This window comes from Alnus glutinosa, chromosome 4, assembly GCF_958979055.1.
Source record: "Alnus glutinosa chromosome 4, dhAlnGlut1.1, whole genome shotgun sequence".
NCBI classification, from domain to species: domain Eukaryota; kingdom Viridiplantae; phylum Streptophyta; class Magnoliopsida; order Fagales; family Betulaceae; genus Alnus; species Alnus glutinosa.
The window spans coordinates 28,718,353-28,731,970 of record NC_084889.1 but is presented as its reverse complement, the minus strand read 5'-3'; the positions used below and the strand labels follow the sequence as shown (position 1 = coordinate 28,731,970).

The 13,618-nt window shown below is 35.2% G+C and overlaps 1 protein-coding gene across 1 annotated transcript; it reads left to right on the top strand.

Moving 5' to 3' along the window:
- On the top strand, positions 1-4,338 carry LOC133865422 (uncharacterized). The gene is made up of 4 exons (XM_062301826.1): positions 1-303; positions 1,066-1,211; positions 3,671-3,789; positions 3,875-4,338. The coding sequence occupies exons 1-4, from the start codon at positions 89-91 to the stop codon at positions 3,974-3,976; spliced, it is 582 nt and encodes a 193-aa protein (XP_062157810.1). The 5' UTR covers positions 1-88; the 3' UTR covers positions 3,977-4,338.
- The last annotated feature ends 9,280 nt before the right edge of the window (positions 4,339-13,618 follow it).

The window sequence follows — 13,618 nt, the reverse complement described above, 5'->3', positions numbered from 1 at the left end:
AATAAAATTTAAAGGGTTTGATTATACAAAAATTGTTTGAACCCTGGTCTGGGTGAGTGAGAGGTTGAACCCCCCTAGACGAAGCAGCATGAAATCCCGGTACGCCATGGTGTGCTCGTCAAACCAGAACCGGAGCATGGAGGCGCACTCGCTCCTCAAGAGGGAGGGCTTCGAGGTGTCGTCGTACGGGACGGGGGCTCACGTAAAGCTCCCTGGACCCTCCCTCAGAGAACCCAACGTCTACGACTTCGGTACCCCGTACAAGCAGATGTACGACGATCTCAGGCGCAAAGACTCCGAGCTGTATCCTCTTTTACTTCTTCAGTTTCCCTGTCGTTGTTTGGTTGCTGAGAAAATCATGGCAAATTAAATTTTGTTTGTGTATTGTGTACTCAGCTGGTAAGGCTAAGATTGAATAATTTCAAGGAATTAGTGAATTTTTTTTTTCCTGCTTTAAATTTACTCTCACTAGAGCTTGATTAATTATTTGGTAGTTTGTGGAAATTTGACCCATTTTAGGCTTTACAACGCTTTGATTAGAACTTGTTGACAATGTTAATGGCCTTAATTTATGCAAATTCCGGATTTTTTTTTCTTTAACGAATTCAAAGAAAAAAAAAAATTAAGATGAACTATTGGTATTATGGAAATTGGATTGAAACGTTTCTTAATAATCCTTTTTATCGATGCGAGATTTCGTTGAAAACGAAATATTAGTATAGACCATTGTATGGCATTGGAACTTGATGAGAAATTGCACGAAACTTTATGTGGAATATGCTTAAATTATATTATTTATGGAAAAAAAAAGAAAAGAAAAGAAAAAGAACATGCCAAAATTATTCTGTTAGTTTTCATTCGTTATTTGATTAACATGTTTATGGGAGCTCAAAAGTTGTTAATAAGTCATCGTTTTCTAGCTTTGATTCAAATTCTTTTAGTTGTAGAATGCTCTGAGTGCAGTGCTTGAGTTATAGGACTAAAGAATTGAACTGCATGCGTTTATTCTGCATTCTAAATCATGTTAATGTTTGTAAACAAAGTGGATCCTTGATAAGAGTACAGCTATAAGCGTAATGGCATTTTGCCTATGCTAAAAAGAAATTCAGCAGTCAAATTGGCTCCTCAGCGCTGGCAAGAGAATGCTGCTGATGGTTCCTTTGATGTGGTATTTGCATTTGAAGAAAAGGTTTTTGATATGGTCGTTGAAGGTTCGTATATTCCCTTTCCATTTTGGTACTTGCATCATATGGATGAATGATATGATAATGGAATGGATGAGATGATTAGAACATTGTCTACTGCTTCTCCAATCGTTTTTTGTTTTCTTTTCTGCTTTTTGGCATTTATTTCTGACCTGTCGGAATATTGATTGCAGCTGTACTTTTTATCGTTTTCCTTGTCTATATTTGTATAAGACTCAATGTTGCTATACTGTAGAACAAAGACCACGTGATAAAGCGAGCAAGTTAATCTCGTATTTGAATATAATCAGTTTGATCTCCATTGGAGATGTAAAAAAATGAAAATGCAGTTAGAATTATTTGTTAAGTTGTATTTCTTGGCTTGGAAATTTTGTAAAAAGGAAATTGTGAATCTGTGTCTTGTTACTGAAATTTTGAGGTTCCAATCTAGTAATTGCACGATGAATTGTCCAATGTGGGACTTGTAGAAGACCTTTCTTTTCCATTGTATAATAAGTTGCCAAATCATCTTGTACTTAGGTGTATTGAATTTTTAGGTTCTTCATTTGTACAGATGAGCTAATGTGCTGACTCCATTAATTGTAAAGTACACAGATTAAGATTCAGTAACTTGTTGATGTAGGATGGATTGCTCTGCCACCAAATTGATGCAGGATGGCTTATAGATTAAAGCTCCATTATGGTTGGGGCTTTTTTAGGGGTACTTTAGCTTTTAAAAAGCAGAAGCTAGTATCTTGTTAAGTAAACTAAATGTGCTTTAGCTTTCTGCCAATTTTGTGAAGCTGCTTGGGCTATTTCTCAAAGCAGCTGCAATGTCTCATATTATGAAGAAGCTTCAGCCCTCCCAAACTGACTCCAAGTGTAGTTTCCTTGGATTTGTTGCATGATTTGCTGATGGTGTGGAAAAATTTTGGTTTTAAGTTTTGAAGTGTAGAAGAATAGATTTACAGTTTAGGCTCAATCTCACCAGAAAAGGGAGAATTGTGTAGCAGGAATTTGCGACTGCAATTAATTTATGAGTTTTGGTTGTTAGGAATTAGGATGGAAGGCTTCAGGCAAAAATAGGCTAGGGTAGAAAATGGAAGGTTTATAATGTTCACTATATATATAAAATAAGGTTAACAGAATCTTTTTAATACTCACAGCAGATTTAAAATTTCAGAGTAGGAAAAGAAAAGGAGAGGAAGAAAGTAAATTACAGGAATTAGATGGCCTTGTGGGCATCAGACCTAGACTCCCTATGAATCACACCAAATTTAAAATTGTGTCACACAATCCTCAACAGGCATAGATTGCTAGAGAAGTTCTCTAAAAACTTGTTCTCGTTGTGCGAGTAGAGTTGCATAGATACATATAGGTCTCTGGCACTCCTCATTCTAATAGGCTGGGGTCCAAATGTCAGAAGCAAGGAATTTGGAATCGTTTGATTACCAAAACCAATTTAAAACTAGTGGAGACTGGGAAAAAAGAACAAGTCCAAGAACATGTGTAGATCCAAATAAGACCCATGGACCCCTACTGCTGCCCATATACAGAAATCGTGGAACTTACCCAAGACTCTAAAGTTGAGAACAATTAAACAGAACGTACTGTTGGCCTTTTAACAGAAAGGAACTTGAAAATAAGACTCAGTACTAACTAGACAAAACATAGGCCCTGTATCAATTTTCAACTTTAACTTCTAATATATTCTGGTTTTAAATCTTGCTCTTTAATGATCTGCTCATTCTCTGCATCAATTTTGTTAATTGTGGCGTCGAATTATGTAAGCTATATTTTAATGGCCACTTTGTTGAATCCTCTCTCTTTCAAAAGAGCAACAAGAAGCATATGATTCGGAGAATGTTTTTTTTTTTTTTTGGATGATTAAAATTTCATTACACAAAACAAACGTACACAAAATCTAGCAAAAAGCTAGATCTCCAAACCAACAATACTCCCAAAATTTCTAGCTGACAGCAACTTGCTACCCAGCTAAAACCCAATACAAGCAAAGAACCCAGACAACAAAGAATCAATGTAGGATCTCAGTGGACAAATCCCACTGCTGACAGATATCCACATTCAAACCACTCCTAAGTTTACCTTGACCTCTAATTCTATGTTTTACATCCTAAGTAACATCAAGCATCACTCTTTCTTCAGTTCTAGGCGTATTATCATGCCTAATGTCATTTCTTTGTGACGCCATAAGTGGTAGATTTGGAGAATGTTGACTTTCATTAATCCTTTGTGCTGGAATTTAGTTATAATCACACAGAAGCATATAGATTTTGCTTGGAACTTTGAACTTTTAGTCCAAGCTCTTAAAAACTATTGGTGGATAGTACTGCCCTATGAAGTTTTCAAATGCTAATTAATTTTAGAGTGATATAGTAAATATGTATACCTACAAAGACACATGTTAGCTCCTGTGAATAATTCTTCTTCTTACGCCTGTCTGACCACTATGTAACAATGTGCAGATCTTCACAACCGGGATCATGTTCTTATGAAAACTGTACTAGTGATCAACTTGGAGGTAAAAGACAACCATGAGGAGGCGGCCATAGGAGCTCGGCTTACTTTAGATCTGTGCCAACAGGTCTGTGTCTGCCATGTTTTATGCTAGCTATATATGGTTTGTTATATATAATGATAGACTTTCTAAGGGTATCCTGTATACACAGATTGAAGCCACAGAATCATGGGAAGACTCGATTGATGATATAGTGGCTGATTTTGAAAAACAGCATCGGCGGAAGCTGCTGTATAGCATTTCCTTCTATTGAACACGTCATGAATACACTAATAGAACTCTACCTTCACCAAATCTTTTTAACCTCCAATCTTTCCATTTTCAATGGAAGATTAGTTCTATTTCGCATGAAACTTAGAAGTTTCTGATCATGTTCTGCTGTGTGTTCATTAGAGGTTATGTAGCAATTCCATTCCGTCTAGCATTTGTGCATTGTAGTTGTTAGTCATCGAGTATGAACACTTCCAACCCTTAGCCTTTTAGTTTTGGTCACAAAGTAGGCAGATATTTGGAAGCTCTTGAAAAATGAATGAGCAAATTTCAGTATTGTTATGGGTACAACTTTTATTACAAGAGTTGTTCTATACATGCGTCAAGAGTCCGGCTCTTGTCCCACTCGACCCACGTGGCAGCATCTTTACCGTTATATAAAAAATGCAACTTCACTTGGTTTCTATGGAAGTTTAAACGTTGTAAATTTGTGGGTTAAAAAAAGGGTACCGAATTTTTTTTAAGGATCAAGACTCTGTTCAATGCTGCTGTCATTTTTGTCATTTCCTTGGATAAACTGTGAAAGGGGGTTAGCCAAAATCTACAGATGAGAATTGAATTAAACTAAGAACAGGGCAGGGTTTTAAGAAAGATTTTTTTTTTTTTTTTTTTTGTTTAAAGAAATAAAATGTTCTTTACTCCCTATTAGATGGTTGAGAAATGGGGGAAGATGAAAGAAAAACACAGAATTTGTATTTTTTATGTTCCTGTTTTTCTTTTCTCTTTAAGAGTCTTGCCTTTGACTTTAGTTTTTAATCCCTTTTTTATTTGAACTCTTTGGTACTAGAAAATGATTCTTTTTATCCTTAGTTTGGTTGGTGGGAAAATGGAGGGAGAAAAGAGAGTTGAAAATTGGGTGTTGGATTTTCTGTTGATTTTCTGATTGGATGTGTTGCGTGCTTTGGTAGCTTGTTTGCTTTTTTTGTTAGTAGAACAGATTATTTCTGATTGGGCTGCAGAAATTTGGCAAGGGTGATTGGAGGATCATTTAAAGGAATGTGTTTGATCGGCCTCATTTTGGATATCAAAACTTTGGCTTTCAAATGTAAAGATGCATAGACGCTACAGGCTCTCAATGAAAAGCAGTAATCTTAGTTTAGCAAATTCCATTTTTAAAGTTGTGTGCATGGTTTTGTTAGGTGTTAGGCGATAAGGAGTGTTGCAAAGTGAATTTGGTCATGTATGTGGCGGTGTTCTTTAGTCTTTTAGTGAGTTAAAGAAATGATCATTTGTGGAGGATATAGTAACTTGATGTACCCAAGTTTTTGCTTTCTGGCAAACGTGTTCGAATTTTTGAAATCTGAATTCAACTATAATTTAGTATGCGAATTCCGAAGCAAATAAAGTTGAAAAAGATGTTTGGATAGTTTGATTTTTTGAGATAAAATCGCATAAAACAAATTTGTTTTTTGGTTCATATAGGAAAAATCAAATAAAACTTTTGTGGGATTGGAAAACAAACTTGCACTACAAAAAAAAAGTGGCTGTTAGTGTCCTTTGAATAGTGGCGTTTTTGGGAGAAAACTTTTTTAAAACAAAATAAAAATAAAAATGAGGAAGGATCCCTTTCTGTGCAAGTCCTTCTTCTGTGGAGGAGGGGATCCCTTCCTTGAAATAGACATTCTTGTATGCATTGCTTTGGGAGGCATGCCTTCACTAAGAGTGAGACAGTTTAGACTAATCTATGAGTTGTCTACAGATACTATTTTTACTGCTTCACAAGCAAGTTCTGTTTTTCAAGGCAATGAGAGAAATCATATCAACAACTTGAAGAGAAGTTGTTGATGTAATGGAATTCAAAGCAAATTTAAGCAATGAGAGCATTGTGCATTAAAGAAAAAATCCAATTAGAGTGTCATTTTACACATTAAAATGGAATATATCTATTTTCATATTTATTTATACATCAAAATGGAATATATCAGTTTACCATATATTCCAACTCAATGACACAAATTTTACAAAACCTAGAACATTCCAGTATCGTATGCATAATTCAATAAAGCAATATTCACTTTCATCCCTCTTTCAACTTACGGTACCAACTTCGAGCAATAATATCACATGAAATAACATATAAGGACACCTTAGACAATAGCAACAATGGAATATCAAATTTGAAAGTAATGCATAAAAATCTAGAACTCATATTGATTTCAACCATCAACCCTTAGTTTCAACCTTTTCAAAGCTTAATATTGATTTCAATGGGCCGAAAACATACATAACACTTTCATCACTCTATCTAAAGAATTTTTATATGCAAACATGCACTATAAGACTATTTTGTAAAACCTGGTTCACATAGTCTCTAATAATGACCACAAAGAAGCAAATTTAAAGTCATACTCGCATATGAAGAGACTCAAGACATAATAAGTAAGACATGGACTAAATGAATAAATAAAGGGGAAAAAAGCAACAAAAAAAATATTATATCTGAACTGTCTCCATAAAGAGTATTAGTTCATTTGATTAATATTGATGCTTTTTTGTTGATTCGCACATCAAGGAACAATCGAAAACCTTTTCTTTCCAACAATAAATTTTAACTTGCAACCTAACCATGAACAATAATACAGTTGCAGAGGATGATAATGGACAACTAAGTAATAAGCTGTTTACCAGAAAGTATAAAATTCTACCAAAACAAAGAAAAACAAAACAAAAGAATGAAATAAAATAAATGTTTTGACATTATATATGGCATGTCAATCAGAGCACACTATTTATAGATAACCTAAATGTTCTCGTTGGTTGTCTGGTTTCAAACTAAACCTGGGAAAAAAAGAATTTTCAGAAATATTATTAATCTAGAGGTATATTTTCGATTACATAACCCCGGAATGTAGATCAAAAGCTTCTCAGAACTCCCATATCAATCATATTTGAATTATGTCCAATTCTAGTGCCAAGCCTCTTTAAATGATTTTTCATAATTCCTCCATGAAGCCATTCCCAATTAAACCACCAAAGTCATTCACAACAACAAGAACTCAAGAGAAACAAAAAGTTGGTGAAATCCACAAAGTCCGCTCTATATACCTTCCCTAAACCCTAAAACAAAATAACCCATTTAAGCTGTTATGAGAGGAAAACCTCAAACACACTAGAATTTGGGTTCCAGGCTTGTTGAGACAGTTTCGGTGTGGTGACGTGTCGTCTTGTGATTCATCTTCTCCAATGAACTTCACTTCCTTCTAGATCTGCAAAATATCAAACAACTCGTCGGGGGTACCGACTACACCCACTCCAATGCCTAAGTCAATTCGACAGACAAATTTTTGGAAGTAACGAGAATGATCAATGATTTCAAAGTTTAGAGAATGTGTCCTTTATACCTGGCGTAGCAGTCTTATTTATAGGCTCGTAGTTTCACAGTTATGATACTACTGGAGTGCTTGGAGCGTAATCAATTAGGAGTCTGAGTCCTGGACTAATCGGATTAGGAGTTTGAGTCCTAGACCGCATAGGCTTTAAACTCATCTTCATAGAATTTGAATTCGGTAGTAGAGTCCAAGTCAGATAAGACACTACCTCTTCAGTCGATTCCACGTTAATAGCTACCATATCCTATGTTTTATGGGATAGGAGTCTATCCCGAGATATTTAGGATAAGAGTCTTTTAGAGATCATGCAGAGTCCTGGATTCGGGTCTGAGCCCATGAATCTCGGACATAGTGTCCTAAGCGTAGTCAAACACTTACTTGTTAAGTTTGAAAAGATATCTTTGAGGCGGTGTAATATGTCTTGGCCATGTGTCCGAGGCAGAGTGATCTCGAGATGTCTTTGTCCGAGACCGGGAGATCTCAGGATAGTTCGCACCCTGTGGAGTTTTTAGGTCCAAGGCACTTAGGCATTGAAATGAGATTTAGTCCGAGGTATTCTTCCTGAGACGATCTTGCCATATGAAGTTGTGACATACCTCCGAGACGGTAGTGGCTGAGATAACCCAGCCGAGTCAGATCAATGTGTTGGACCCCTGACTCGACTTTGGGTCCACTTGTCTTCGGAGTTGATTATTTTCCCAACAGTTACTCCCTAATTCTCTTATTTGAATTTTGAATGTAACAAAATTAATTTTCTCCTTGGCATCTGTACTTGTCAGCGGTCACATCCTTGGCGCCATAATGACCGAATCTTCATAACTAATGATGACTTTGAAATTTCAATTTTCGAGGCGCCGCCTTAAATGAGGATTTGATTTTCAAAATTTTCTGACGGCCGGCACTTCAGTTTTCAAGGAATTGTAATGATGGTGCCTCTTGGGTTCTCGGTGTGACGACCTTTTTTTTTTTTTTTTTTTTTGTTATACAAATCATTTGCATAAACATTAATCTAATAAAATATAAATGGATCTTCACAGTGGTACGACTACATGTCACTTAGCCAACATATGGCACATGCCCCATAACATACACCTGATAATCAGAGTAACTTCTATTTAACTATGCAGCGGAAAACATTAACCTGAATTGCGAAAATCATATCTTATACATCTATCACAAATTAATTACAATAAAGAGCCATTTGACATCTATCTGTTTAAAGTTTATAAAACATATTACTATAATTACATACCAAAATACCGGCTCAACAATACACGTGTCATGCAAGACACAAGCCACATCAAAATACCCAAAATGCAGACTACCCATGAGTCCGTGACTTATGACTGTCGCGATGTGCTCCAATCATAGCATCCACACGCTAAGCAAACTAGTCATCCTCTACATTCACGGTACCTGTAGCCAAGAAACCTAATCTATACGGTTGTGGGGGTTGCCATATCTGTATAGGTGAAAGAATGAGTTCACCATCTCAGCATGAAACATACCGATACCTCAGTGATATAAAATTGACTGAGTTTTCGCAAAGAACCAACTTTTCCTTTTTAGTTTTGCGTACACTATAACAGCTACCAATTTTATAAACTTTTGTTTGAAATCCCCCATAATTGATGTAGCAAACGTCGACTAATAGAAAATATTTAAAGCATACTACGCATCTAAGATTATACGTAGAAGTTTTCTTGATGGAAATAACTACATACATTCTCACCTACTATAATACTTTTGATTCAGTGGCTTAAGCTTACATACACCTGAGGGCATTCACATGCACGTAGACCTTAAGCTGGAAAATAATGGCATTTAAATCATGCAACCATCCGATAGAAATATGCATAAGCTCTTTCCCATTAAAGCTCTTATGCATACTAATACGTCTAACAAAACTACTCATAGTATAAAAACATCATTCATAAAAACAATACTATACATGTTCATGCAAGTTTTTCTGTATGTGGCTTGCCCCGAGATAGTGAACTGTATGGGGCATGCCCCGAGGTAGTGAACTAGGTAGTGAAAGCTTGCAATCACACCCTTGGGACTTGTCCCTTTAAGATTACCGTTTCTCGTGGGTTGCAAACCTCACTTTGTTCTATGTTCAACGTTTATATGCTCATGCTTCATGCCATAAAACAATAAATATCTTTTTCAATTCCATGATCATGCTTTAACACATGCTTTCAATAAGATTCCATAAACAGTTTAACACATCAATTCATTAATCAATATCTGCGTAACTTAAATCTCAACCACAGCACACATTCATACCCTTTAAATCAATTCAAACACCTTTCATTCATGCATCAATTCTCATAAACATCATTGCAATATTTTAACATAATTGAAACTACTAAAATCATCAAAAACATATATATTCAACATACAATTGGTTCGAATTTATAAAACAATATAGTATTTGCATTTCTATAACATATTTAAAAGTAGTTTTCTCAGTAAGTAGAATACTCACCTTGGCTACATTAGACTCTTGACTCGAACTTTCACTTGATTCTAGTCACTTGGACTTTACATTAGAGAACCAATAGTTTCCAATCCAGACACTATCCTGCAAACACTTATGACGTCAGACTATGCTATTAAACTTTATACTCTATGACAAAATTACTACCCGCGTGCTCACACGTCACATTCTCCGCTTCTAAAGCTAGCTAGGTACTTTAAACTATTATTAGGTTTACCATTGGTTCTTGATTCCTATTGTATCTTGTTTATTAACATAAAATTTATTTACCCTTTTTACTAGCTTATTTACTATTGTTGCACCTCATTATCTATGTTAACCATTTTTATAGCGTGTTGCTTATTTACTAAGTTAACAATATATTTTTAACCCATATACATGCATATGTACATATACATATATACATATACACATACAATGCTTAAACCTAATCCGATGATACCCATAAATATCATGTGTACATGGATAGGTGAACTAGGTACTTAGTCACCTTATTATCTATTAAGTCTTATAGTTTGTTTATCCTTTTAAGCAACACAGGCGACACAAGACTCCCTACCCTAGCGCCGATCTTCCCCTTTTCTCCTCTCTTCCGAGTTTTGCCGATCTTCATCTTCTTCAACCTTCACCAAAAAACTAACTCAGTCACCCCCTACCAGTCCCTAGCACCCTGCAAACCCTCGAGTCTGGATTCCCTCCCTCCTCAGTTCTTTTTTTCTTCATTTTGGTAATTCCTAGGGTTTAGACTCTTCAAATATTCGGCGAATTTTCTTGTGTTTTATCGTTTTTCTGGTGATTCATTGTGTTTATTGTTTGGGTTTGAGGTATTTTCGGAGGATTAGAGGCTCAGAGCTCCACGGAATCAACCTGCGACGCCCCGCAAACCCGCTCTTCCCTGCCCCGCTCAAAACCGCACCGTCCGAATTTCTCCAAAAAAACACGGATCATGGGTTCATGGAAAACCGCCCCCCTCCCCCGGCCCCGTGCTCACCTCTACTCCCAATCCCTTACTTGTATATTTATTTACATGTTTTTATTTGTTAATAAATACACGTAATTGATCAATGACCACCTTGCCCATGTGGCGAGGTGGTCCCCTAGCTAGTTTTAGGGTTTTTTATTTTCTTTTCTTTTTTTCTAAAAAAAAAAGAAGAAGTAAAAGTAAAAGTTGTCATGTAGACAAAGGTGGTTAGAAGTTGTGTTTTGGGATGGCAAACCGCCCCCCTCCCCCGGCCCCGTGCTCACCTCTACTCCCAATCCCTTACTTGTATGTTTATTTACATGTTTTATTTGTTAATAAATACACGTGATTGATCAATGACCACCTTGCCCATGTGGCAAGGTGGTCCCCTAGCTAGTTTTAGGGTTTTTTATTTTATTTTCTTTTTTTTTTTCTAAAAAAAAAAAAAAAAGAATTAAAAGTAAAAGTTGTCATGTAGACAAAGGTGGTTAGAAGTTGTGTTTTGGGATGGCAATGCATCATATCTCATTTAATAAAAATTACGAAATGGATGCCCCTAATTAATATTTCCAATCTTGATCGAGATCACTCATTAAGAGACCGAGTATTTTTAGCAAACTAATTCCTAATTCAAAAAAAATGATCTTTATTTTCTTCAAGAGGGACGCTAAGCACAGTCAATTACTATGCATGTGATCAGTGGCGGAGTCAGGATTTTAGTTTAGAGGAGGCAAAATTTAAAAATAAAATTGAACAAAAATTAATTAAAAAAATAAAAAATGTGACTATAAAAAAAAATTAATTATTGTTTAAAATGTATAAATGTAACTTACGATTTATTGTTCATAATACCAAAGCACTATTAACAACTACTACCGTTTCACTTCTATAGCCTTTCTTTCAAATTCCCTTCTTTTTTTTTTTTCTTTTTTTTTTTTAAAAAAATAATAATAAAAAAAAAAAAAAAAAAAAAAAAAAAAAAAAAAAAAAACCTTTTGCTTTTGTTATTGGTCAGAAATCAGAAAAGAATTTGGTTCAGTTGATGACAAAAAGAACATTGGCGTGAATGGGCTTATAGTTAGTAATTTTGGTGAGGCTCAAAATAATACCAAAGCCCAATTTTAGAAATACGGTTAAACCCGATCAAAATCATTCCTCGGCGGAAGTGCTGGAGCTGGTTCCAATTACACGCCGCGTTTTGGGTTATATATGACCTTTAGTTTTATGTGATGTCGGCATAAATGATCTAAACGAACCGTTTTAGTACAAAATCTAAAAGGCTTGAGAAGAAGTTGATGTCGTCGTCTTCCTTCTTCTTTAAACCTAAATATCTGAAACTGTAACTGTAAAACAAGAAAAATACAGAAACTCTCGCATGACGGCGTCGTCTTCCTCTGAAAAAAATTTTGCTCGTAATGTCGATGCCCCTGATGAAGTTGCTGACATCTGGAGGACTTTTACCAGGGATTAAAAAAATATTGGGGGTTGAGGGGGGGCTATCGACCCTGCATGTGATTGTTGCTTGTATGCAGCATTTAAGTAATTATTAATGCTTTTCCCATGCCTTAATTAATTAATAAGACCAATTATAAGGGCTAGCTTTTTGACTAATGATTTTTCCATGCCTTGTCAAACTTGTGACACCCAATGAAATTTAAGCAACTCAATTACACAATAATGGTTGACGATGCGCACCTAACGCATATTTAACTGAAAAATAAGCCTAATCAATGAGATAGATGAATTAAATACAAATAAATAAAAGTCTACATATAAACATATAAAAAATAACCCTAAAAATTAAGATAAATTATTTTAGGATTGACGTGGCAGAGGAGACGTCATATTGACTGTATGAATTTTAAAAGAGTAATGATTCACTACCACCTTTTAACACAACTTTTCACCACTTTGCTTATGTGACAAGGTGGTCCCCTACTACTTTTTAGGTTTTAAAAATAAAAGGAAAATGTTAAATTTACAACACCAATACAACAACCACACAACAACCCCTCACATGAGGGTGGACCCCACACACTGGGGCCCACTCTCATGTGAGGGATTGTTGTGTGGTTGTTGTGATGGTGTTGTGTATGAATCAAATCCCTAAATAAAATAAGGTGGGGGACCACCTTGCCACATAAGCAAGGTGGTGAAAAGTTGTGTTAAAAGGTGGTAGTGAATCATTACTCATTTTAAAAAGCATAACGTACATTTGGATTTTCTTTCTTTACAAAGAAAATAAATAGTTACTACAAAAAAAAGAAAAGAAAAAAAAGAAAAGAAAAAAAAGAAATATTTCATACAAAATAAGCGTCATTAATTACTTTACAATGAAATAATTTTCAAATGGACAGAAACAAAACCCCATTTTGATTTGATGAATTTTCTTTCCTTAAATAAAATAGAGTGATTTATTGTGTGTGTGAATTGTATTTAATTAGATTATGGCTGTCTTTAGGTTCTAAATTAATTGGACCTTCCATTTTTCATTTTCCCTTTACTTAAAAATTAAAATCTGACACACTATAAAATATTGAGTAGGGAGTTGAAATATCATTAGCAAACAAATTAAATTTTCAAGTACTCATCGGTCACAAACTCTCTCCAACATCAATAATCAGAAGACGATGGAGAAGACTTCTTTTCGAAATGGCTTTTTTGATCTGTCTTATTTGTTGCAACTTGTGAGTCATTCTCTCTAATAATCCTATCTATTTCTTTTATTTTATTTTTATTTATTGTTTTATATGAGTTTTTATCTCTCTTACCCATGGTTTTTTTTTTTTTTTTTTTTGGGGGGGGGGGGGGAATGATCATATATAGTGACTA